The following is a 22420-nucleotide window of genomic DNA, read 5'->3' on the forward strand; positions in this document are numbered from 1 at the left end:
GAAATGCCATTCCTGTCTCTGCTAGTTCCTTTCCATCGGGCAGTTCCGGGCTTTTTTACAAATCCAGCCTTGGGACTCCTGCCATGGTTCACCTGCATCCCGGTCCCCTTCCAAGAAGGTCTGGATCTATGAGACAGAAGAAAAGCCAGCGGATTTTCAAGGTTTGAGACCTCAAAGCAACTTCCAGCTTTCAAAGTACCCTAACTGAGCTCCTTATCCATGTATTCATTATAAACAGTATAGAATTCCTTTTTCTAGTAAAGTAATGCCATTATCATTCATAAAAATTTGATGAGTGGACAAAAATATGAATAAATTCATATGTTTCTATAAATAGTGCTACTACTTGTTAACATTTAAATTTATTCTCTCTCTTTATGTATAGTAAGTGTGTGTGTGTGTGTGTGTGTATGGTTTTTTTTTTTTTTAACATTTTATTGATTTGACAGACAAAGATCCAAGTAGGCAGAGAGGCAGGCAGAGAGAGAGGAGGAAGCAGGCTCCCCGCTGAGCAGAGAGCCCAATGCTGGGCTTGATCCCAGGACCCTGAGATCATGACCTGAGCCGAAGACAGAGGCTTTAACCCACCGAGCCTCCCAGGCGCCCTGTATGGTTTTTTTTTTTAAGCACACATATAATCCCATATATAACGAGTCTTTCCAGCTTGGCATCATAAACATTTTCCATGTCACCCTGTTATCTTCATAACCAAAATATCCACTGGCAGCATAATATTCCTCAAGTGGGTACCTTTTGATGGGCTCAATCTCTAGACCCTTTTGAACTTTAAGATTACTTCCAATTTGCACTATTAGAAATAAAGCTGCAGTGAAGAGCTTTGTGCCTAAACTGTTTTCCATACTAGAGGATCATGTCCTGGGAATCAATTCACCTGGGTCCTTTTGAAGGTGTTTAGTGCATTTCCTTCAACTTTTTCCTAATAAGACACAATTGTTCTTTGAAAAGAGGATACTCAGGCTCAGCCTCTCTGGGTCAGTACTGCACGTACATCTGGCTCCTGCTGAGAAACATGATCCTTTCTCCTTCCCTACAAAAGACAAACCAAGCCTTGCAGGCACATCAAAGCCAGAGCCGAGACTTTGCTCACCTGTGCATTTCGTACCTTTTGTTTTCTGCAGTTTCTGTAGGCTATGAGTATGAATCCTGCCCAGATCTGATCCTCTGGGAGAAAAGAACAGCAGTGCTGCAGGGCTACGAAATCGATGCTTCCAAGCTGGGAGGATGGAGCCTGGACAAACACCACGCCCTCAACATCCAGAGTGGTGAGTGCGTGAGAAGAACTCCAGCAGCCAGGCTGCGGGTGGGACCTTCATCTCATATCCTTCATGCCCTTTAAAAAAAAAAAAAAGAAAAAGAAAAAGAAAGAAAATGCACACTCCCAGTTACAGGGGCTCATGTGTGATCAGTCGTCCGAAGGATTAGTCGTCAGAAATATTCCTTGGAAGCCTGCGCTGTGCTGGGCACTGCCAGGCACTGGAGGATACAGAAATGAGACTCCAGACACCTCCCAGGCAGTCTCCATGCTGTGCCATCCCACACAAAAACACAGGACCCTGGGACCTGGAACAGGGGCACCTCAGCCTCTTGGTTCCGCAAGGTATCTCTTTGGAGAGAACCTCTGGACAGAGTCTCAAAAGGTCTGTAGGATTAGCCCGATATATCAAGTAGGGAGAACATTTTAGGCAGAAGGCACAGTAGGTGCCAAAGCACAAAAGCCTAAAAGAAGAGTAATTGGAAAGAAGATTCACTGTGGTTTGAGCAAAGGATGAAATGAAGGCAAGAGCCAGAGCCAGAGCTGGGGCTGGAGCCGCTGGAGGCCAGGCTGAGAAGATTAGGACTTTGAACTGCGTCCAGAGGCAGATGTCAAGCCTCTGAAAGGTTCCAGGCCTGCAAGTGACACAATCCACTCTGTAGTTTAGATCGCTCACCTTGACTGTGCGCTGGGATGGGACAACTCAATATGGTCATGACAGCTCCCGCCTCACCTGAAGATGCTGGGAATGGCTATCTATCAAAGCCGCAGCATGGCTGAAGAAAAAACTGACAAACGGACTCTAGAATTTATGATAGCCTAAAGATTTGTCAGTTACTAAGGCAGCCTTTAAAATCAGAAGAAAAAAGAGGCCCTGCCAGATATTCGACGGGTCTAGAAAAACCACCATCTTCCGTACTGTGCGGGGCCAGCCCCAGAGCAGATAAAGAGACTCTAGGGGACAGAGCAAGGGGTTCAGAGAATGGCCTGAAAGCCATCAGGAGGACCAGTTTTGGCCACGTGCATCAGAAAAGCCAAAATAACAGAATTCCAAATGAATTCAAAACGTGTTTCTCCCTCAGCACCAGGTCCAGAGGGAGGCAGTCCAGGGCTGGCTTGGCACTCTGCCTGCCAGGTCAGAGGTCGGGGTTCCTCCCCTCCCATTGCTCTGCTTGCATCTCCAACCCCAACGTGATGGTTCAGGGTGACCGCCTGAGTTCCGGCCTCCATATCCACATCTCAGCCAGCAAGGAGGAGGAGAATAGCGAAGGGCAGGCCCTCTCCATTGCAAGGACACCTCCCAGCAGCTGCCCACCGCTCTTCTGCTTCCCACGCCACTGGCCAGAACTTCGTCACCTGCCAAGCGTAATCTGCCCTAGATTGTCCCATGCCTGGTCAGACGGCTGGGCTTCTGTCGCTGCAGAATGGGATGGGGGGACAGAAGGAACCTCAGTGGAGGACCACGCCATGCATATGTAGGAACTGGCCCGGGACCGAGGGAGCCTCAGATGTCAGTGGGGGTGGATAGGTATGTTAGGTTCACCCTACATACAAAATAAATAAGGTTAATTAAAGATCTAAATTTGAAAAAAAAAAAAAAAGATCTAAACTTGAAAGATAACACTTTAATAGAAGAAAAATTAGGAGAATATCTTTATGATCTCAGAGGATTCCCTAAAACCAAAAAGAGCACAAACATGTGGTAGCAAAATGAGTGATTAGACTATGTAAGAATGAAAGGTACCTGTTTAATAAAGGACCCAACTAACAGGCGACAGCCTGGGAGAAGAGCCTAGTGACCATAAACCCGAAACTCAGGCTTCGATATGGAAGAGGTGAGGTCAGAGGCAAGGAGTCCAGTTTGGAGGCTGTGGCAGTAACATGGGAGATGAAGGTGAGCTGGGCCTAAAAAGAAATTGTGTAGATATGGGATGAAGCCTGCAGGTCACTAAGCTCAGTCCCTTCATTTTGCTCAGAAGGAAACTGAGGCCCAGGAGCAGGTAAAGCAGTGGGGAGTCTGATGCAGCCTCTGGGATCAGTCTGTTAGGAGCAAAACCACATAAAACCCCAGGTCTCTCGACTCTACCCTGGTGAGAGGAGACTGAAGTTCATCGTGCATCTCTGTAAACATTCACTGGGACCTACTCGGTGTCCAGTTCTGCATGAGGCACTGGGGCTCTGGGGGAAGAAGACACGGTTCTACAGTTGACATGGTAGCAATCTAAGGAGAGGAAAATGGGTAAGCGTAATTTTAAAAATGCACACTGTGATAAAGACAGGGTCTAGACGTGTACTATCTGAGAAGCGGTGAATGATCCAGGGCCTGGGTGACCTCAGGTGAGCCACCAACCTGCCCCCACCCCAACCTCCGTTAATACAGAGTGGGTAATAGGACCTATCTTACAGAGTCGTCGTGAGTGTTCATTCGGGAAAGGTTGGCCTGTTCGGGACATTCTGGGTTTCGTGGTGGGGTTGCCACAGCCCTGGAGGTTGAGTCTGGAAATGGTAGGCAGAGGGCTTGTGTTCCTTGCAAAAATCAAGGGGACTCTGTGGTTGGCCACAGAAGAGGGCCATTTCTGGCTCCATCGTTGATTCTGCCCTTTTGTCCTTGTTCCAGGCATCTTGCACAAAGGGAACGGGGAGAACCAGTTTGTGTCTCAGCAGCCACCTGTCATCGGGAGCATCATGGGCAATGGGCGCCGGAGAAGCATCTCCTGCCCCAGCTGCAACGGCCTTGCTGATGGCAACAAGCTCCTGGCCCCTGTGGCCCTCACGTGCGGCTCCGACGGGAGCCTCTATGTGGGGGACTTCAACTACATCCGAAGGATCTTCCCCTCTGGGAATGTCACCAACATCCTGGAGTTGAGGTATGTAAGGAGATGTCCTCCTCAGCTTCCTAATACTGTCCCTTGGCCATCCCATAGGCCCACCTGGCATGACCCACTGCACCCAGAGGAGGGGATAGACAGCTGCACCTGTCAGAGTCCATCCGGGAGTTTTCACTTCCCAGCTCAGAGGCTGAACTATAAACCTGGGGCTCTGGGGAAGCAGGTGCTGTTTTCTACCAGGCACAGCAGCGAAGACAAATCACTTGTGGAACAGGAGGATATTCTCGGTGCCCAGAAGATATAAAGGTCTCCTAACAACCAGGAATTAGAATTCTGGAAGCCCTTGAATTTCCTCTCATTTCCTGGCACCAAACAGATTGGGATTAGTCCCATGAGCCTTCTTAGAGGGACAAGGACAACAGGATGGACATGGCCACCATGCCAGTGTTGCCTGGTTTGACCCTGTTACTAAACACTCATCTGAGTTAGGAGGAGTTCTCTTCATATAAAGGCCCACAGGCTGAAGTTAGGCAGTGCCTCTCAGCCCCTGACGGGCCGCAGAGCCAGCCGACTTGGCCTTTTCCTTCTCCCTGTACAAACGGTGCATGATGCAGCACAGCCACACTTAGAGCTCAGGGAAGGGCCTGATGGGTTGCATTTTCTCGAGGGCTCCCTGAAGCAGGTCTTTGTAGAACCAAAGCACATCATTTTAGAACCAAAGCACTGTTCATAGGGGGTGTTCTGGGGTTACAGAGGAGCTGTGGTTAGAGACAGGGGAGCCCCACACTCCCTTTCAGGAGAAATGGCACCAGGTTCCTCAGAACTGCTTTAGGGAAGGCGATCTGCCTATCTCCCGGACTAGGGTCCATGGGGACAGGACGGGCCCATGAGCTGGAAAGCTTTCTTCCAAAAATGGCCAGGGATAAGGAAACTCACTTTTGTGAGATCTCAGCTATTTGCCCAGTGTAATAGTCCCACAAGGTATTTGTCACGATTGCCCTTGACAAGCAAGAGAAAAGGAGACTTGGGGAATTTAAAGAATCTGCTCAAGGTCCAGCTTCTGGAATGGCAGACCCAAACCCAGAAGGCCATCTATCACACAACTCTGCCTCACCAAAGAATTGTCACCTGATCCAACAAGGGCTGTTTTGGCTTAATGCCACATTAAGTTATTCCCTGGAGGTGATTGTCGGCTAAGAATCTCACTCTACAGGGCACATATGAAAGGAAGGGAAGGCTTGCTGGTTGACCAGTCATGGCAGTCCTCAGGAGGAAAGGGTTCCTATTTCTCTCTCTCTCTCTCTCTCTCTCTCACACACACACACACACACACACACATACACACACACACAGACAAATAAAGCAGAGGGTCTTTGGCCACGAGAAGAATCAGAATTCTCTGGATTCCTAAGAGATGAGATATCAAGCTAATGAGAACCACCAATGGAATATTCTCTGCCTTTCTTTTCTCTTTTATGAGTCTCACTGTCACAGAATCTGTCAGGGATGCTCCAGTCAGCTGCTCACATTGTCTTCCTGTCTCCCAGAGTACCGTGGAAAGAACCATCAACTAGGGAGTCAGGCCTCCATGGCAGAGAAGTTATACAACTTTGGGCAAGACACGTACCCTCTCTGGGCCCCCATTTTCACATCTTCAAAATAAGAGATCCCATTTTCCCTGCCTCCCTCCCACATTTGAGGGGAGATCATGGAAGATAATAGACAAGGAAGGGAGGAGTAAATGAAATTTGGAGAGAAAAATAAGTTTATCAATACATTACCATCTTAATATATTTTCTTCCCAGTCTGTTTCCTGTTCCACCCCCTCCCTTCTAATTATGGTATATCTCCAGTTCTGTATTCCATTATGAGGAGAATCATGGTGGGCTGCGCACGGTTTGAGTACCCTCTGTAGGGCTGTGTGCACACCGACAGAGACGCAGCCATGAGCAGGTGTATCTCTGGGCCTGTGTGTCTGTACAGGGGAGGGAATCAGCTGTTCCAGCCTCTGCCTTACCTTGGTGAGAACAACAGCTTGTCAGACTCATTCGCTTCCCCTGAGCTCAGCCGTGGTGGTGCAGGTGAAACCAGGCCTCTTCTGTGATATGTAGCTGCTTGTAAGTGAGCTCACTGACAAGTAATATCCAATATAAAATAAATCAGTGTCATAGCTGCTAAGTCTTTATTTATTATAGTATTGTACAGTACCATTGCTGTCAAGTTTTCAGGCTGCTAATAATGCTTCTAACCCCGCTGCTAACACCTCATTCTTTCTTCTATTCCCTGCTCTCCTGTCTTCTGTCAGAAATAAAGATTTCAGACATAGGTAAGCCAACCAGTGGAGAATTTCCTGTCTCTCCTCTGCCTTGTTGCATGTTGTATGGTAAGCTGCACGTGTCCATTTCAGATGGCTCAATAGCAAATGAGTCCTGTGCGATTGGAACTGATTGGGAGTAATCAGTTACCATGAGAGGAAGTCATTAATAATGGTGGGGGCGGGTGGTGAGAGCCTGAACTCCTTTCATCTCTAGCAAAGTGCAACAGCTACTCTGATCGTCTGTGGACATGACAGAAAATAATTGGGGAAACAGTTTTAACCTTGGCATAGTAATTTGAACACCCGTCTGCTTCTCCTTGGAATAAATGAGGACATCATCCAAACTGTGTTGAGTGGCTTCGATGGTCACAGTGGGAAGTCTTGAGAACAACTCGATCAGGCGAAGAACCTGGAAGAAGACAGGTGTCAGGTTTGCACTTCTGTGGGCGTTCCGGATGCCTTGGCTTTGGAGGCTGGGATGCCAGGTGACCCCACCAGAAAGTTTGCCAGCAAGGACAGAGTGGGAGAGGATTTTTCAGACCATATGGACCACCCAAAATAGCGGTCCCCAAATAGGAACTTCATCACAGAGTAGATTTGTCACAGAGGCTCACAGTGACACTGCAGCAGGCAGAGAGGGCCTTATCAGATGCTCCAAGAGTGATGTCTGCCCACCAGCACCACTGTGTTTGTGGTGCTAGACTGACCCCGGGGCACAGGTGCTTTGCACACTTCCGGGTAACTTGGAAGTAGCTATGGGCAGGTAGAGCTAGGGCTGCCATACATGCGGCTCTCAGTTATCCACATGTCGCACACATCAAACTTGTACATGGGGTAGGTGCTAAGTTGGGATCAAAGAAAATCTTGGGATGGTGGAAAGAGTTAGACATACCCAAAATCCAGTAATGTTTATATCCACACCTGTGTAATTAGATATAGTATTAATGGAACAATCTTATGTATTACTTTTTTAAAGACTTAATTTATTAGAAAGAGAGAACATGAGCAGGGAGAGGGGCAGAGGGAGAAGCAGACTTCCCACTAAGTGCAGAGCCCAGAGCCCAACATGGGGCTCGATCCTAGGACCCTGGGATCATGACCTAAGCTGAAGTCAGATGCTTCACCGACTGAGCCATCCAGGCACCCCCAATTATATATATTATTTTAAGGTTAGAATAATAATTAACATGGATAGAGCACCTCGTCTGTGGCAGAGCATTTGTGGTTTACATGGACTGTAGCAGTTCAGCCCCAAACCATCCAGTGAGGTAGGCTCTCTTGCCTCACGCAGTTTACAGCTGAGAAAGCTGAAGCTTCCCTGTTGTGTGACCTTGAAAAAAAAAATATCACTTCATCTTTCTGAGCTTTTGTTTCTGCCTGGAGGTTAACAGAGTCTCTCTCGGAGGCGGTTTTATGGGTTACAGAGGATGTCTGTAAAGAATCCAGCATTGAGCTGGGCACAGAGGCACGGGGGGAGCTGCAGGCCTGGTTGTTATTATTATTATATTTATAGGTATTACTATCATCATAACCATTATATAATGATAATGGTGTCTCCATCTTGCCCAAAAAGGAATTCAGTCCTTTTCTAACCAGAGACACACTTCTTTAGAGTAAATTAAATAGAAGTTGAGAATAAAGGGAAAAAGGAGGAAACACATCTGTGATTGTATGTCAGACTAAACCCTGTACTTCCTGGTAGCCAGAGTAAACAGGGAAACGTAATTATTCTCACGGTTTGCATTATCAGAAATGGGAAAATACGCTCACTTCTCAGAGAGGGTATATTTTTTCCTGGCCCTACAAGTTAAAGAATTTTGAGGGAGCTTCGTATGGAAGAGACTGAACTGTGAATCGATGCACAGCCCCAAGTTGGGTCTTAGAGCAAACACAGAAGTACGTTTCATACAAAGATCTGGGGTGAAGACCTAGCATTTCACATGACAGCCTTCAGGCAGTGGTGGTCCCTGGCTGGATACAGGGGATGAAGCCAGGGGGCTACAGGGGATGAAGCCAGGCAGAATCAGGCGGCCAGGGATTCTGCCCAGCTTTGTGGCGCCCTCATCAAGGGCCTCTGGGTTGGAAGCCCAGCGTTTCCGGTTTCCAGACGCATCTTCTATAAACCATGAGACTTGTGGTTTTGGTGCCCTTTTGTTTCTGACGTTGAGTGATCTTTCGATACATCCGTGGCATGATTTCAAAGTCAGCTTCCTGCTTCCCTCAATTCGTAGCTTTCTCAGGCGCCAAAAACTACTTCTGAAGTAAACCAAAATGGAAGGAATAAAGGAATTGCTTTCTGCCTTCTCCAGTTTTCTACAGAAATTCTGGAGTGAAAAGACCCAGGTCCCAGCTCTGATTTTAACCAGCACTTGGATAGTGGTAAATCCCTTCCTCTCTCCAGGCCTTTCTTGTCCCCGTTCGTTAATGTCAGAAGTGGATTAAAAATTCTAAAATTTTGTCCTCTCTGTCCATGAGCATTTTCTGTCCCAGCTGTTCCCAGGAGTGGCAGTCCATGTGGGTGTTCCCAGAGGCAGTCTTGTCCCCCTCTGTTCAGCCTCATGCCAGTCCACCACACAGGGCATGATCAGTCCAGGGACCCCGTGGGCATCTTCCCTCGGTAGACCCCCTCAGGGAACGAGGATCCTCATTTCCTCCTAGATCTCCTCGCCCGGGTCTCGGAGGAACGCCTGAAGCCTGTTGCTCAGAAGCATGTTTGAACTCAGGTCTCCGTCATCCCAGCTGCACATATTAAGCGAACTCCAGTAGAGAGCCCTGTACGGCCCCAGAAAATAGGCAGGGAGGGACAATACTAAGTCTTGGCTTTTCCAGTATGCACTAACAGAATAATCTGAAGGTTTCTCCAGGTGGCAAGCTGCCATTTATTGGGCATTTTTATGGAACAGGCACTGTGCTCAGAGATTTATATTCTTTGTGTGTGTGTGTATATATATGTATGTATATATATATATATTCTTTATACAGTGTTGTCCTCAAAGTAGCCCTTTGAAGTACTTGTGATTATCCCCATTTCTCAGATGAGGAAACTAAGGCTCAGAGTAATGAAGTGATTTGCCTAAGGTCACCTACCATTTGAACCCCTATCTTTGTGGCTCTTCCCACTTGGTTCTAAGAACCAGTAAATCAGGTTCTGCCAGGTTCTGCCAGATGTAGTCAAAGGATGCTCATTTGTAGACGTTACTCAGAGCCAAAGAGGGAACTCTCACTGAGGAGCAGGGACTGGAAAGCCTCTGGTCCCTGGACTCCCAGCTCCCAGCAGGAAGTTCCCCACAGTATCCAGAAAGAGGGCATAGTGAGGCTTGATTTCAGCTCGTGAACTTCAGGGATGACACCCAGGGATCTCCAGGAGTGTGCATAGCTTCCAGAGGCCCCACGTTCATGTTTACAGAGGTAGAAAAGAATGTGGGTCCCTCGGTGGACTCTGCAAACAGAGTCATGACTGTCCCCTGTGCCCAGCCCAGCTCAAGAGACCAGGAATCAGAGCTGAATCCGTCACAGTCCCTGCTGCAGAGCTGAGCCTGGGGCTGCGTCTCACGCAGGGATGGTTTGTAGAGTAGATGGTTTGTAGCTGAAGGCTGTGCTACTCGCAGAGCAGACGGGCAACCCCGGCATCTCCGAAGACTTGTTAGAAATACGGGTGCTCAGGCCACACCCCAGAACTGCTGAACTGGAATCTGCATTTAATACCATCTCCAGATGAATCATTTGCCCCTTAATGTTTGAAGACCCCTGTTGTCAGACCTCAGTTTCCAAATCCGGCTGTGCCTCAGAGTCACCTGGAGAGATCCTAAAGATAGAGGTGCCCAGGACCTTCATTGTCAGGGAGGCTTTTCTTCTTCTTTTTCTTTTTCTTTTGTCTTTAAGCTTTCCTTGTGAATCTGATGTGCAGCCATGTTTGAGCACCATCACCTTAAACTCCTTAGCATTCGTATTTCCTCTGTACACTCCCAGGGAGGCACGTAGTCAGTCATTCACTCGCTGATTCATAAATTCAGTAGACCTTTCTGGAACACTTACTCTGCAGCAGCTCAGAGCTAAGCAGCAGGGACTCGAAGCTGGTCCCTGCTCTTAAAGAGTTCAAGATGCTGTTGAGGAGGCAAACTAAACGGAAGTGTCTTGAGGTGCCACAGTACTTACAGTAATCTGCTGAGGGCCTAGGGGCACCAGGAAGGACATGGCCAGTTATCCAGTGGAGGAAAGCAGGGCTGGGAATTCAGGGATGGCGTTACAGATGAGATAGATGAGATGATGCTGGAGCTGGCTCTCAGCACACAGTCAGGTGCTCCCTGGTGGGGAAGGGCAGGGCACTTTGTAGGCCCTGAGAGGCAGTGTGGGCAAATAGGAAGAACACAGCCTTTAGGTCAAGAGGATTGGATTGGAAACCCATCCTGCCGCTCATCAGTCTCTGGCCCTGGTCAAGTCCCTTCACCTCTGGTAGCCTCAATTTTCTGAAATATATATATTTTTTAAAAACAACAAACCCCTGCCTTACACAGTAGTTGTGCGGAGGGTCAGGATATGTGTATAAAGCACAGGGCTGGTGTCTGGAACAGAACAAGCCCCCAGAGGTGGTAGCAGATGCTTTCTAACAGCGACAGTCATCTCTGCAAGCTCTGCCTGCACTGAACGGGGGTCCTGCCCCCGGCAGAGGTCCGGCTGCTGCTCCCTGGGCGGGTAGCACGAGGAAACAGGACCCTGAAGACTCTCCAAGAGCTCTACCAACCAGAAAGGGCCGTTGAGATGTATCCTTTCATTTGATCCTGGTGACAAGCCTGTGGGCCAGGCAGAGCAGGACCTTCATCGGCTGACTTACAATTTGAGTGATGTAGGCGACTTGCTCAAATGAGAACCCACATCTTCTAGCGTTCTTTCTCTACACTTCCCGGACCACCAGTCTGCAGATATGTCCTTGGGCACAAAAGCTGGGCCACAGCTCTTTCAGACTCTCTGGGACAGGCCAGCCAGTGCCACCCCCTTCTGGAATTCACTGAGCTGGGAAACTGAACATGAGGGACACGTCCCTGGGTCACTGCAAGGAGACGTGAGCCAGAAACCCGGGGGGCGAACCTCAGAGGACAGGGCCGCCACCCTACTCCCTCTAGGACACATTTTCTGCCAAGGTGGATGGCACAGTTTGTCCTGGGTGATGCACAAAGAAATGAAACGATCCCCCCCCGCCTCACAGCTGTCATCAGGAAAGCAGATCGAGGCTGCCCAGACCGAGGCTGCCCCGCATTGCAGAGTGGGCTCTAAGGTGGCTGCGGTTTTGTTTAGCCAGAATCTGTGTCATCTGAGGAGATTACCTCTGTGCTGCGTTGTGGGCAGAGTCTCAGGGGGCATTTCAAAACAAACAGGACATCTCTGCTGTTATCAGTTTCCCCCAAAAGAGAAGTAAAAGAAACACCAAGTAATTTGAATGAAAATAAATAAGTTCAAAATGGAGATGCTGTCCATTTAAAGCAAGTGGCTGGTATACCTTGGAAGGCACCAAGCTGAACATGGGGAATACAAAACCGAGTCAACTCCCGTCTCTTCCCTTCAAGTGCTGGCTGTCCGATTTGGGAGGCAGCCTCATGAATAAATAGCGACAGCATTATGTGAAGTGTCCTGTTACCCAGTTCGGAGCAGATACGAATTTCCACACACAGGGGTCAGGGAAGGTTTTGCCAGAAAAGGCACCATTCAGGTGAGCTGACACCTGAAGAATGGGTAGAAGTTCAGCAGGCTGAAGAGGGAAGGGGACAGAACATTCCACAGAGCGGGGATGACAGGTGCAGAGAGGTGTGGAGGTGCGAGGGAGACGAGGTGCTGGAGTACAGGGCGTCTTCTGGGAGGAGGCTGGGGAGGTGAGGCAGCGGCTGCATGCGAAGGGCCCTGTGTGTTGCTTGGCTGCGGAGTCCGAACTTGGCCTAGAAGCCATGGGGAGTCCTGGAAGGGAGGGTGTTGGCACTGGGGTGATGTGACAGTGTTTGGGTTAGGACAAGGAAGAATGGCCTGGGGAGGACCCAGGCTGTGGCAAGGAGACCTTCCTATTATTTGAGAAGGATGAGGTGAGGGGACAGTCACGTTAGATCTAGAGAGGAAGGACAGTTGCAGAAAGTCATGTCACCTTAGTCTAATTCAAGGAGAGACAATAAAGGGAGCATATGTTGGGTCTGGGAATCTGGCCCTGTTGAGAATCGGCCAGTCCCCAAGACAACGCCCAAAGCAAGGGATGGTTGTGAAGACAGCCAGTCGGGACCAGATTCAGACCTTCGTAGACCCTGACGCTGAAAAGATGATGATGCCCCCCTCCCCCCGTCTTCATGTGTGATTCAAAAACCACCAATCTATAAAATAAAATCTTGTTTTTCAAAAGGAGCCAAAACCAATAAGTCTGATAAAACATAAAATCACTTTCTTCTAGACTTTTCTGATTCTCGTACTTGCATCCTAAAGGTTTGTACTGTGCCCCTGCTTTGCTGGGGCTCTAGGCACTGCTCAGTCCACCCTCTGAGTCCCCAGCACAGTTTGCATTCCACCATCCAGTGAAAATGGCCAGTGCCAGGCCATCCAACCTGAACAGAGGGAGAGTCGCTTGAATCAGAAGACTTTCCGAAGACTTGGAAGCAGTAACCAGTATTAAGATGCAGCTTGAGGCCCCAGGAATGACAAAGCCATGCACGGAAACGGAAAACCAGCTTTCCAGGACTTAGGAGTCCAGCTTCAGTCTGGCCTAGACTTGGAAGAAATTATAAAGCAGTACCATGTGATAGGACAACCCGGGTTTAATTAGGGAGTTCTCTCCAACTGTGAAAAAAAAAAACAAAAAAACATAATGACTAGGAACCAGAAGAACAGTTAAGATTATTGAGTATCTATGATGTACCATGCACTATGCTAAATATTCTTAACCTATGATTTTATATGATTTTCTCAGTACACCAACAATGTAGCTGTTCATACCCCATTTAGCAGATGAAGAAAACTTGAGGCTCAGAAGGCCAGCTACCTTGCCTAGGTTTCAGAACCTGGAAATGACAGAGCCAGATTTGGAACCCAGACTGATTTGATTCCAGAACTTGTGCTTTTCTCCTGCCTTGTGCTCAGGGCCAGTGCCTTGTCTCTGCCATCCTTCGTATGGTCGCGGTCTGCCTCTGCTTCCCTCTGTTGGCAGCGCCTTGTCTTTAGGACTGACTTCCAGAAACAGAACCATCACCAGAACTACTGCCTTGTTTTATTAATTTTTCCTTGGGTGTTGCTGCAAATTACAAACTCAAACTGCAATTCCTTGTATCTAACCACAGAAGGGAGACTCCTGAGCTTCTGATGAGTGTAAGGTAGGCCTGAGTAATAGAAGACTGTGTTGCCCCTGACTGAGCTTCAGAGCTGGCCAGTTCTGACTGGCCTGAGTCAGTTGGGTCTTGAGGCCGACGGGGTAGGGCTGCAGTACAGACTCAGGGAAGAAGGGCTTGTGTTTTGAACTCTTGGAGTGTGGTTTGTTTGTTTGTTTGTTTGTTTGTTAGTTTTTTAGAGGCAAGCCCTCTAGTGTTTCTGGCTTGGCTTTACAGGCCACCCACCATCAGCCTCCCTGATAATCCTTTTAAGAAAACACAAGTTGAGCCCCTCTTATGGACAGGGCAGTGGGTGGGCATTGCGGTCATTGGCAAGAGCTCTTTTGTATTAACAGTTAGGTAAGATGGGTAGTGAAGCCAACCACGGGGGTCAGAAAAATTGCAGAACCCTCACCCAAAAGAGGGACGTCATCCCCAGGTGACTTTTTGCTTGGATTCAAGTTATACCTCTGTGGTCCCCTGATGGGGAGAAAGAAAGTGCTCACCAACTGTGTGTCCTTATCTCGTAGTCACAGCCCAGCACATAAATACTACTTGACCACGGACCCCATGAGCGGGGCTGTCTTCCTCTCGGATACCAACAGCCGGCGGGTCTTTAAGATCAAGTCCACTGTGGTGGTGAAGGACCTCGTCAAGAACTCCGAAGTGGTCGCAGGGACAGGTGACCAGTGCCTCCCCTTCGATGACACTCGCTGCGGGGATGGTGGCAAGGCCACCGAAGCCACACTTACCAACCCCAGAGGTAAGACCTTGCCTTTAAACACAATCAGTGACATTGATGGGGGCCCTGCTCATTAACTTCTCAGGAGTGAGGAGTCCAGCTTCCCACTCGGGCTTTGTGAGAGCAAAATTCACGCTTCATACCCACTCCATTTTCAAAAGAAATACATGTTTGTCCTTGCGAAAGCATTTTGGAAAATACCAGGAAGTCTACAGAGAAAACTTAAAATTGTCACAATTCCACCTGTCAGAAATATTCCCGGTTGACATTTCCTGTCTTTCCTTCTAGCCTTTCTTCTGCGTGCTGGTATGCATGTGTTTGTGTGCTCACCAAAATCAGACAAAACTGAGGTCACATTAAACAAACTATTTTAATAACCTGGTTTTTTCCCCTCACTGATACATCACGAACATTTCTCCATGCTATTAGTCTTCTCTGTCCTCATTTTCTGAGGCCATACAGCATTCCATCAAATGGATGTCCCGTCCTTCACTCATCAGTCCCCTGCTGTTGGACATCTATGCTCTCTCTCGTGTTACTGTTTTATCAGAACATTGCAGCGCATCATCTCTGTAGGTGCTCACGTGCCATGGGAAGGGTTAACTGCAGGCTTTAGCTTTGAGTCCTCAGAAAGTCTTTCACAATTACAGTTTTTCATTCGCTTATTCAGCAAGTGTTCACTGAGTGTGCAGTGTACTGTGGATGCATAGATAAGTTCAGTGGAGCAGAAGTAAGACTCGAACGTGCACCACTGAGGTGGGAGAGAGGAAGAGGAGCTTCTCCCTGAGAAGCAAGGAGACCTCTGCGAGGGACTCTGAATTCTTTTTTTTTTTTTTTTCAGATTTTATTTTTTTTAATTGCCAGAGAGACAGAGTATAGGCAGGCAGAGTGGCAAGCAGAGGCAGAGCGAGAAGCAGGCTCCCTGCAGAGCGAATAGCCAAACGTGAGACTCTATCCTAGGACCCTGAGATCATGACCTGAGCTGAAGGCAGCCACTTAACCAGCTGAGCCACCCAGGCATCCCAGGACTCCAAATTCTGTGCCTAGAATACAGGGAAGGCTTTTTAGGGGAGAAGCTGTCATTATCAACCTTCATCGACAAAGCATCTGCTGTGTGCAGCCATAAAGATGATCACCCGTAGTGTCTAAGCCTCAGCGTCCCCATTAATAAAATAGGGACATTAATACCATGTGTGTCCACCTCCTAGGATTGTTCTGAGGGTCAAAATAAATATATTTCATATGATACCTCACAAAAACGTCACAGGTGATAGTATAAGTAAATAGTGCCAGATTTCAGGGCCTCTCCTGGACCCAGCTATGCCCCTAGTGAATGGAATTAATGTCTGTGAAAGCGGTTGGTAAAATACAGTTGGCATATGCACTTTCCAATCCAAGCCCCAGACCCTAGTGAATTCAGGCAGTTCTGTATTCAGATCCAGTCCCTGTCACCTCATAGCCTTGTGGGTTGGGGTGAGTTGCTTACCCTGTCTGAACCACAGTTTCCTCGTCTATGAAATAGGAATGTACTACCGCACATAGTACAGATTAAATCTGATCAAGAGTGAAAATGCTTAGTTCAGTGGTTCTGGGCACCTGAGAAACATCTCATAAAGAGTGATTTCTATTACAGTTCTATTATATTACATTATATTACCACGCCATATCATGTATGATCTCATCACATCTCTCACATACTGGGACTGGTCAGGTGGTAACTGTGGGATAGGTACTGGGACTTCGGTAGTCCCAGTCACGATTTCCAAACCCTGAGCAGTGGCCTACAGTGGAAAGAAAACCTGGCCGGTACTTAGGGATCCTGCATCACGATTTAGTCTTGCCGCTCCCTGGCCTCTGACCTCCTGCTCTGGGCCTCATTTTTCTCATTGGCAAATGAGCAGAATGGGCTCCATGGATCCCCAAGACCACGTTCAGTGACAGCATTCTATTCTCTTAGATTTAAATGTGTTTTTTTCTGCAAAGGTTATTCTCTCCAGGTCTTTCTTGGTTGCCCGCCCCACACACGTGTGTTCTGTACACACAGATGGACAAACACGGAGGCACGCATGTAGGCACCCAGATGGAACGGCAGTGAAATTGCCCAAAAGTCTGTAATTAACCCAGAGAGAAATGGCAGGGGTGCCATGGTATGCAGACACTTCACAGCAGGGAGGGGAAGAGATGCCCACCTATTTAGCACAACAAAAGGAGAAAAATCTGAAGTAATTAATCAGGGGCAGATCACTTCTGTTAGCCTGTGCAGTCAACTTTGTAAACAAGCAACCCGATTGTTCACAGAGCACTCATCCGTCCCAGCAGATGGAAGAGAAAGACAGAGCATAGCCAGGCAGACAAGAAAACTCCTGTCCGGAACTTACAGAATGCAATTAATTTACACTCTAGGCAGGGACAGAAGAAAGGCATCCCTGCTTGAAGGCTGCCTTGTCTGTCCTCCGTGTGAAATTGCCCTCCGCCCTGAGCAGCCTAACGAGGGGGTGGACAGAACTACGGCTCTGGGAACACTTCATCACACAGAGGACCTGGGGTGTCTGAAACCACCCCAGTCCTGGACCCATGGACCCCGAGAGCAAGGGCCTCCACAGAGCACTGGTCAAGTTCTCAGCATTCTCAGTCACTGTTACTGAGGACTGTTACAAGTCAGCTGTTACTGTCCCCGTTTTGTTGATGAGGAAGCTGGACTCGGTGAAGTGATGTGGCCAAGGTCCTACAACTGGAAAGTTCTCTCTTGCAAGAGCATCTCTCTCCGGGAAGCTTTCCCCACCCCTTCTTTCATTTCAGTGCCCAGAGAAGCCTAAACAGAACACAACTGACAGGAATCTCCTTTACTTCATCATGTCACTCCCTGGGGCACTCCGCAGGGCCCTATACCAGGCACTGACTCATTCCCGCCCTCCACACCTAATTCTCTGTGCTCCCTGTGTGTGTAGGGGGGATGCATCTCATCTGTCTCCCAGCCCCAGCACCCCTGAGCAGCTCTCAGTTTGGTAGGGCCATGTCTAACTCTTGGAGTGGAAATCAGGATCACCCACGATAAAACATATCTTGGTCCCAGTCCTAGCCACCCCGAGAATTAGTATTTCCAGGAGTGAAGCCAAGCAAGTATGTGCTGGGAAAAATAAAAAACTTCTGATGATGCTGATATGTATCACTGGTTAAGAAGCATGGATTTATCAGAGTGATTCTCAAGCTTTGTTTTACCTCATTATCACCTGAGGTGCTTGTCAAAGTACAAGCAGATATTCAGGCTCCGCCTGAGGTTTTCTTAACCAGCTCCCTGTGGGGTACATAATAGAAAATGCCCAGGTGATTCTCACACATATCCAGGAGTGAGAAATACAAATTTAGAACAATCCCTTCATTGAAGAGCTGAGAATACAAATGCAGAGACATCCAGTGACTTGCCCAAGGTCACACAGCTGGTCATGGACAAAATGAATGGTGAATTCAGATTGCTTTCGTCCATGTGCCTTTTTTTAGACATTTATCTCACCCGTACTCACTATACATATCCAAAGTTTTCATGCTTAGGCTCTATACATCTATAATAACTGGTAAAAATAAGATCAGAATCAAAAAAACAAGAGGGATGATTATCTTGTGAGAAAAGAAAAATTGTTACCAAAAAGGGGATTTGATTATTATAATTACAAGCCTTCGTAAGTAGGTTAACTTAAGGAATTCACAGTTTTGACTTTGAAGAAGGTTCTCCTTACTGCTACCTCTGATGCTTGACAAATCCCCAGAAGCAGGCGTCGGGTTTTGGCAGCTAGCTAAGCTGATAGGTAAAAGTCTCCAGAGGCAGTAAGGTGGACAGACCTGAGCCCTGGAGAATCAGAAGACTCAAGTTCTAATCCCTGCTCTGAACAAGTCCCCCCAGCCCCTGGGCCTCTGTCTTTAGGCCTTTAGAAGGGGAATGAATCCCATGGAGAGGATGTCATCAAATCACAGAGGGGAGGTTCTCCATCAGCCTGGAAGGCTTCCTGAGCATGTAGGTTTTTACCACCTCTTACACTGAATTCCCTTTTTCGGTTTCTTTTTCCCAGGCATCACAGTGGACAAGTCTGGGTTGATTTACTTTGTGGATGGTACCATGATCAGACGCATTGATCAGAATGGGGTCATCTCCACCCTACTGGGCTCCAATGATCTCACCTCGGCCCGGCCCCTCAGCTGTGACTCTGTCATGGATATTTCTCAGGTAAGGAGAAAGTTTCGCCTGCTAGAGCCCTAGGGTTGCACGCTCATCCTCTCATCTGATACCCAGCCCTCCACCGGCCCCCCGTCTTTTTACCACACTAATGCTTTAAGAGTACATTCCTGGGGACAGGGGGAAAGAGTACACTCTTGGTGTTGGGCCTGGGAAAACCACTAAGGACACAGAGATGAGTAGGGCATAGCTTGGTGCTCTAGGAGTTCACCTTCAGGTGATGGGTGGGTGACAGAGGGATCTCAGAGGACAGTGAAGAAATCTGCCTAAGGAAGTTTCAAGGGCAACAGGGATTCATGTGGTATGAATTTAAATCCATAGCTGCCTGTGAATTCCCTCTGTGGAAGCACTTATAGTACAGTACAGTGCTTGGACATTGTCTTTTCTCTTCCTATACTGGAATTCCTATACAGGAATTCTGTTCATCTTTTCCTCTGCTGTAACCAGAGTGCTTGGTTTGTACAGGGTAAGAGTATAACCAGGATTTGGTGACTTACTGATTGAATCCTACCTTTGCCACTCATGAGCTGAGTAACTTTAGACAAGTTCCTAAAGTCCTTTGACCCAGTGAGCCACCCAGGCACCCGTCCTGAAGTCCTTTGAACCTCTCTTTTTATATCTTTAAAATGGAAATCATTGACTTCAGCCTGGCAGGATGGCTTGGAGAAAACATGAGCATAAAGGGCTCTAGCATTGCTTGGCTCTTCTAAGGCGGTCAATAAACAGAAGTTCTAGTGCCCACTTTCACAAAGGGAGTGCAGTTTATGCATGATCTTGGAAGTGAAATAGGGGTTGCTGCTTGGCAAGGAAGAACAGAGGCATCTCATACAAAGGGAACAGCATGTGCAAAGGCACAAAGATATGAATGGGCCTGGAACGGTCAAGGACCATTGGAAGGCTGAATGCCTGAGCCTAGGGTTCTTGGGATAACAAAGCAGGAGTTGAAACTGGAAGCATGATTTGGGGCCAGTTAGGGAAGGACTTTCCCGTACCATGCCAGAGAGTTTAGACCTTAGCAGGGAAACGCTGGGAACCCAGGGTAGACCCAGTGACTGACTGTTCAGCGTGTCCTTAGTTTGTCCCGCAATGTCTTGGCAAGGAAAGTGTCCTTTACTGCTAGATCCTTTGGCAGGGCCTGCCCGGAGCTGAATCAGTGAACATCCTTCTTGCCAACATTAGAAAAACCAAGGGAAAAAGGAAGGCAGGAGTTCCATTAAATTGAGACTGGTGTCAGCAGGAACCTCACTTAGCTTTTTAAACCCCCTGCACAGAGGCCCTGTTCCACGGACTGCTGACCTGCTCCCCATGCTCTGCAGGCCGCAGAGGTGGGGAGGCCTGATCGGTCGTGCCTGCCTGCCTATTAGTGGCATGCGTCGTGGAGCACCGTCCCCGGGGCTCCCCAGCTGTCGCCGGCCATCCCAGCACGTGCCTCACACCCCTTTCCGTTGCTGGTGTGGTTTTCCTCTGCACCAGCTAATGTGATTGTTATGCTCCCGGATGGAATCTGTTTTCTGCCACTCGTCTCCCCAGTTTGGCCTGCTTTCCTTTGCTGGCTCAAGAATTTCCCTCTCCGGGCCCGTGAGCAAGCTTGAATTACCCGTCAGGAAGCTGCCACAGCCTGAGGATGTGCACGCGAGTATTTTCAATTCTCAACATGGGCCCTGCACGCCAGCTCGGGCGCTGATCGGGTTCAGTCCACATGCTGGAAAGCTGTTTAACTTTAGTTAGAGGCGCTGCCAAGCAGCCAGATCCAAGGCTTGGAGGACAACAGGCAGAGAGTGGAGTGGGAAAAACCCACACTCAGCTTTGGAAATCCGGGACCACAGTCCCCTTGCCCCTGGTCCTCGCTACCCTCATGGAATTCTCAGACTTTCCAACACGGGCTGATTTTTTTTTTAATTGAAGATTTTATTTATTTATTTATTCAACAGACCAAGATCACAAGTAGGCAGAGGCAGGCAGAGAAAGAGGGGGAAACAGGCTCCCTGCTCAGCAGAGAGCCCAATGTGGGGCTCGATCCCAGGACCCTGAGATCATGACCTGAACCGAAGGCAGAGGCTTAACCCACTGAGCCACCCAGGCACCCAATGGGTTGATATTTTTATATGCACATGTGGTGGGGTACTGGCTTTCATTCTGAGAGTTCTTTTGTACAAACACTCCAGGTTTTTCACTGGCCCCCAGGAGCGGGGTCATAAGCCAGAAAGCCAGGAACACAGCTCAGAGGCAAGAGTTCAAAGCAGCAGACCAAGGAACTCAGCTCCCCTGGGAGGAGATGAAGACCAGGACTGAGGAGAAACTCAAGGGAGGCATAGAGTAGAGAAGGAATGGAAAATGTTGCAACCCTGTCGAAAGAGGGACTTTATTCCTAGCTCAGCAGGCTACAGAGTATGACTCTGTACAGAGGGTCCAAAATGATTTCTTGAGAACTTAGCATGTGCCAGGCACTGTTAGAAATGGGAATACAGGATGAGTGTGACTTCGCTTTTCTTACTTAGCTGTCACACACAATAAATCCCAAGGGGTTTGTCTACCCCATTTTACAGATAAGGAAACTGAGGCTTGGTGGGTTACAAAAAAAATGCAGTTATACATACAGAGCCTAATGCTAGGTTCTATCAGGAGTGTGGAAGTGAATTTTGAGATGAAATCATGAACATAACTTGCCTAGCACAGTGCCTGGCAGCCAATAACAAGCTGTAAATATTCATTCCCATTATAATTTGCAAAGAAACTCCTTATACAGTGTCTTGTTTGATCCTCACAATTACTCCTTGTAATATTTATTACCTCCATTTACAGATGAGGAAAGAAGTTCAAAGTCTTTAAGTCACTCACACCTTTAGTAACTGTGGGACTGAGACAAGAAGTGAGCTGTCCTGGCCTCAGATCCCTGGCGCTCTCCATACCATTCACCAGTCATTCATTGATTCATTCATCCATTTAGCAACCCATTCTCTGAGAACAGATTCCTGCAACAAGGCCATCATCTCAGAGTGCTTTGATGAAGGTACAGAATATTCAGGAGGACGGTGGAGAGGGAGCTCCATCCCCTCTCAGGACCACAGAACACGGGAGCCAGAGGGACCCACAGGAATTCTAAAGAATCATTCCTCCCTGGTGGTGACGGGTATATTGAGTCTTAGCGCGGCGGTCACTCCTAGGAGGTGAAATCAGAGAAGCTTGTGTGCTTGGTCTGCTCCCCCTCACACGGGCTCCGTGACAGAGCGAGGACAGACTCCAAGAGCACCGTTCCTTCTTTCCCAGGTGCCTCTGTGCGCGCAGCAGGAGGGAGGGAGAGAGCAGGAAAGCGTTTGCTCTTCATGGCTGCCCCTTTTCCTTCTCCTCCTCCCCCCTCCCCACCCACCCATCAGGGAGCCATCTTTTCATCATAATGACTGGCAGAAAGGTCTGGGCAAGCAGGTCCCCAAGGTGCCACAGGACCAAAAGGCATAAAATATTTAGCAGCCAGTGTTGACAAGAAATGGGTTTTAGGAAGTTGAAAATTCCCCTGTCACTTTAGAGTAAACTGTTCTTGATGCAGCCAAGGGCTGCTGTGATGCTGTGCTCCAGAGAGCACTAGAAAGTGGGAAGGAGCGCCTCCGGCCGGCTCTAGCTCCAACTTGCTGGGCTCTGCGGGGGGCCAAGGGGCCCCAGCTGGGAGGCAGGAGACAGATCAGGAAGCAGGGCCTGAGGACGGC

The 22420-nt window shown here is 48.4% G+C and overlaps 1 protein-coding gene across 7 annotated transcripts in view; it reads left to right on the forward strand.

The window, feature by feature from the left end:
* The window catches only part of TENM4 (teneurin transmembrane protein 4), a 720251-nt gene that overhangs the window by 656327 nt on the left and 41504 nt on the right, over positions 1-22420 (forward strand). For 4 of the 7 annotated variants that reach the window (XM_032357369.1, XM_032357368.1, XM_032357365.1 and 1 more), the window contains 5 exons: positions 1140-1283; positions 3891-4140; positions 6407-6427; positions 14280-14512; positions 18556-18710. In XM_032357369.1, the coding sequence (XP_032213260.1) occupies positions 1140-1283; positions 3891-4140; positions 6407-6427; positions 14280-14512; positions 18556-18710 (803 nt within the window). The remainder of the gene's footprint in view (positions 1-1139; positions 1284-3890; positions 4141-6406; positions 6428-14279; positions 14513-18555; positions 18711-22420) is intronic. The other 3 variants (XM_032357371.1, XM_032357366.1, XM_032357367.1) reach the window with 1 other exon arrangement.

This window comes from Mustela erminea, chromosome 9 (genome assembly GCF_009829155.1).
Source record: "Mustela erminea isolate mMusErm1 chromosome 9, mMusErm1.Pri, whole genome shotgun sequence".
In the NCBI taxonomy this organism is placed as follows: Eukaryota; Metazoa; Chordata; class Mammalia; order Carnivora; family Mustelidae; genus Mustela; species Mustela erminea.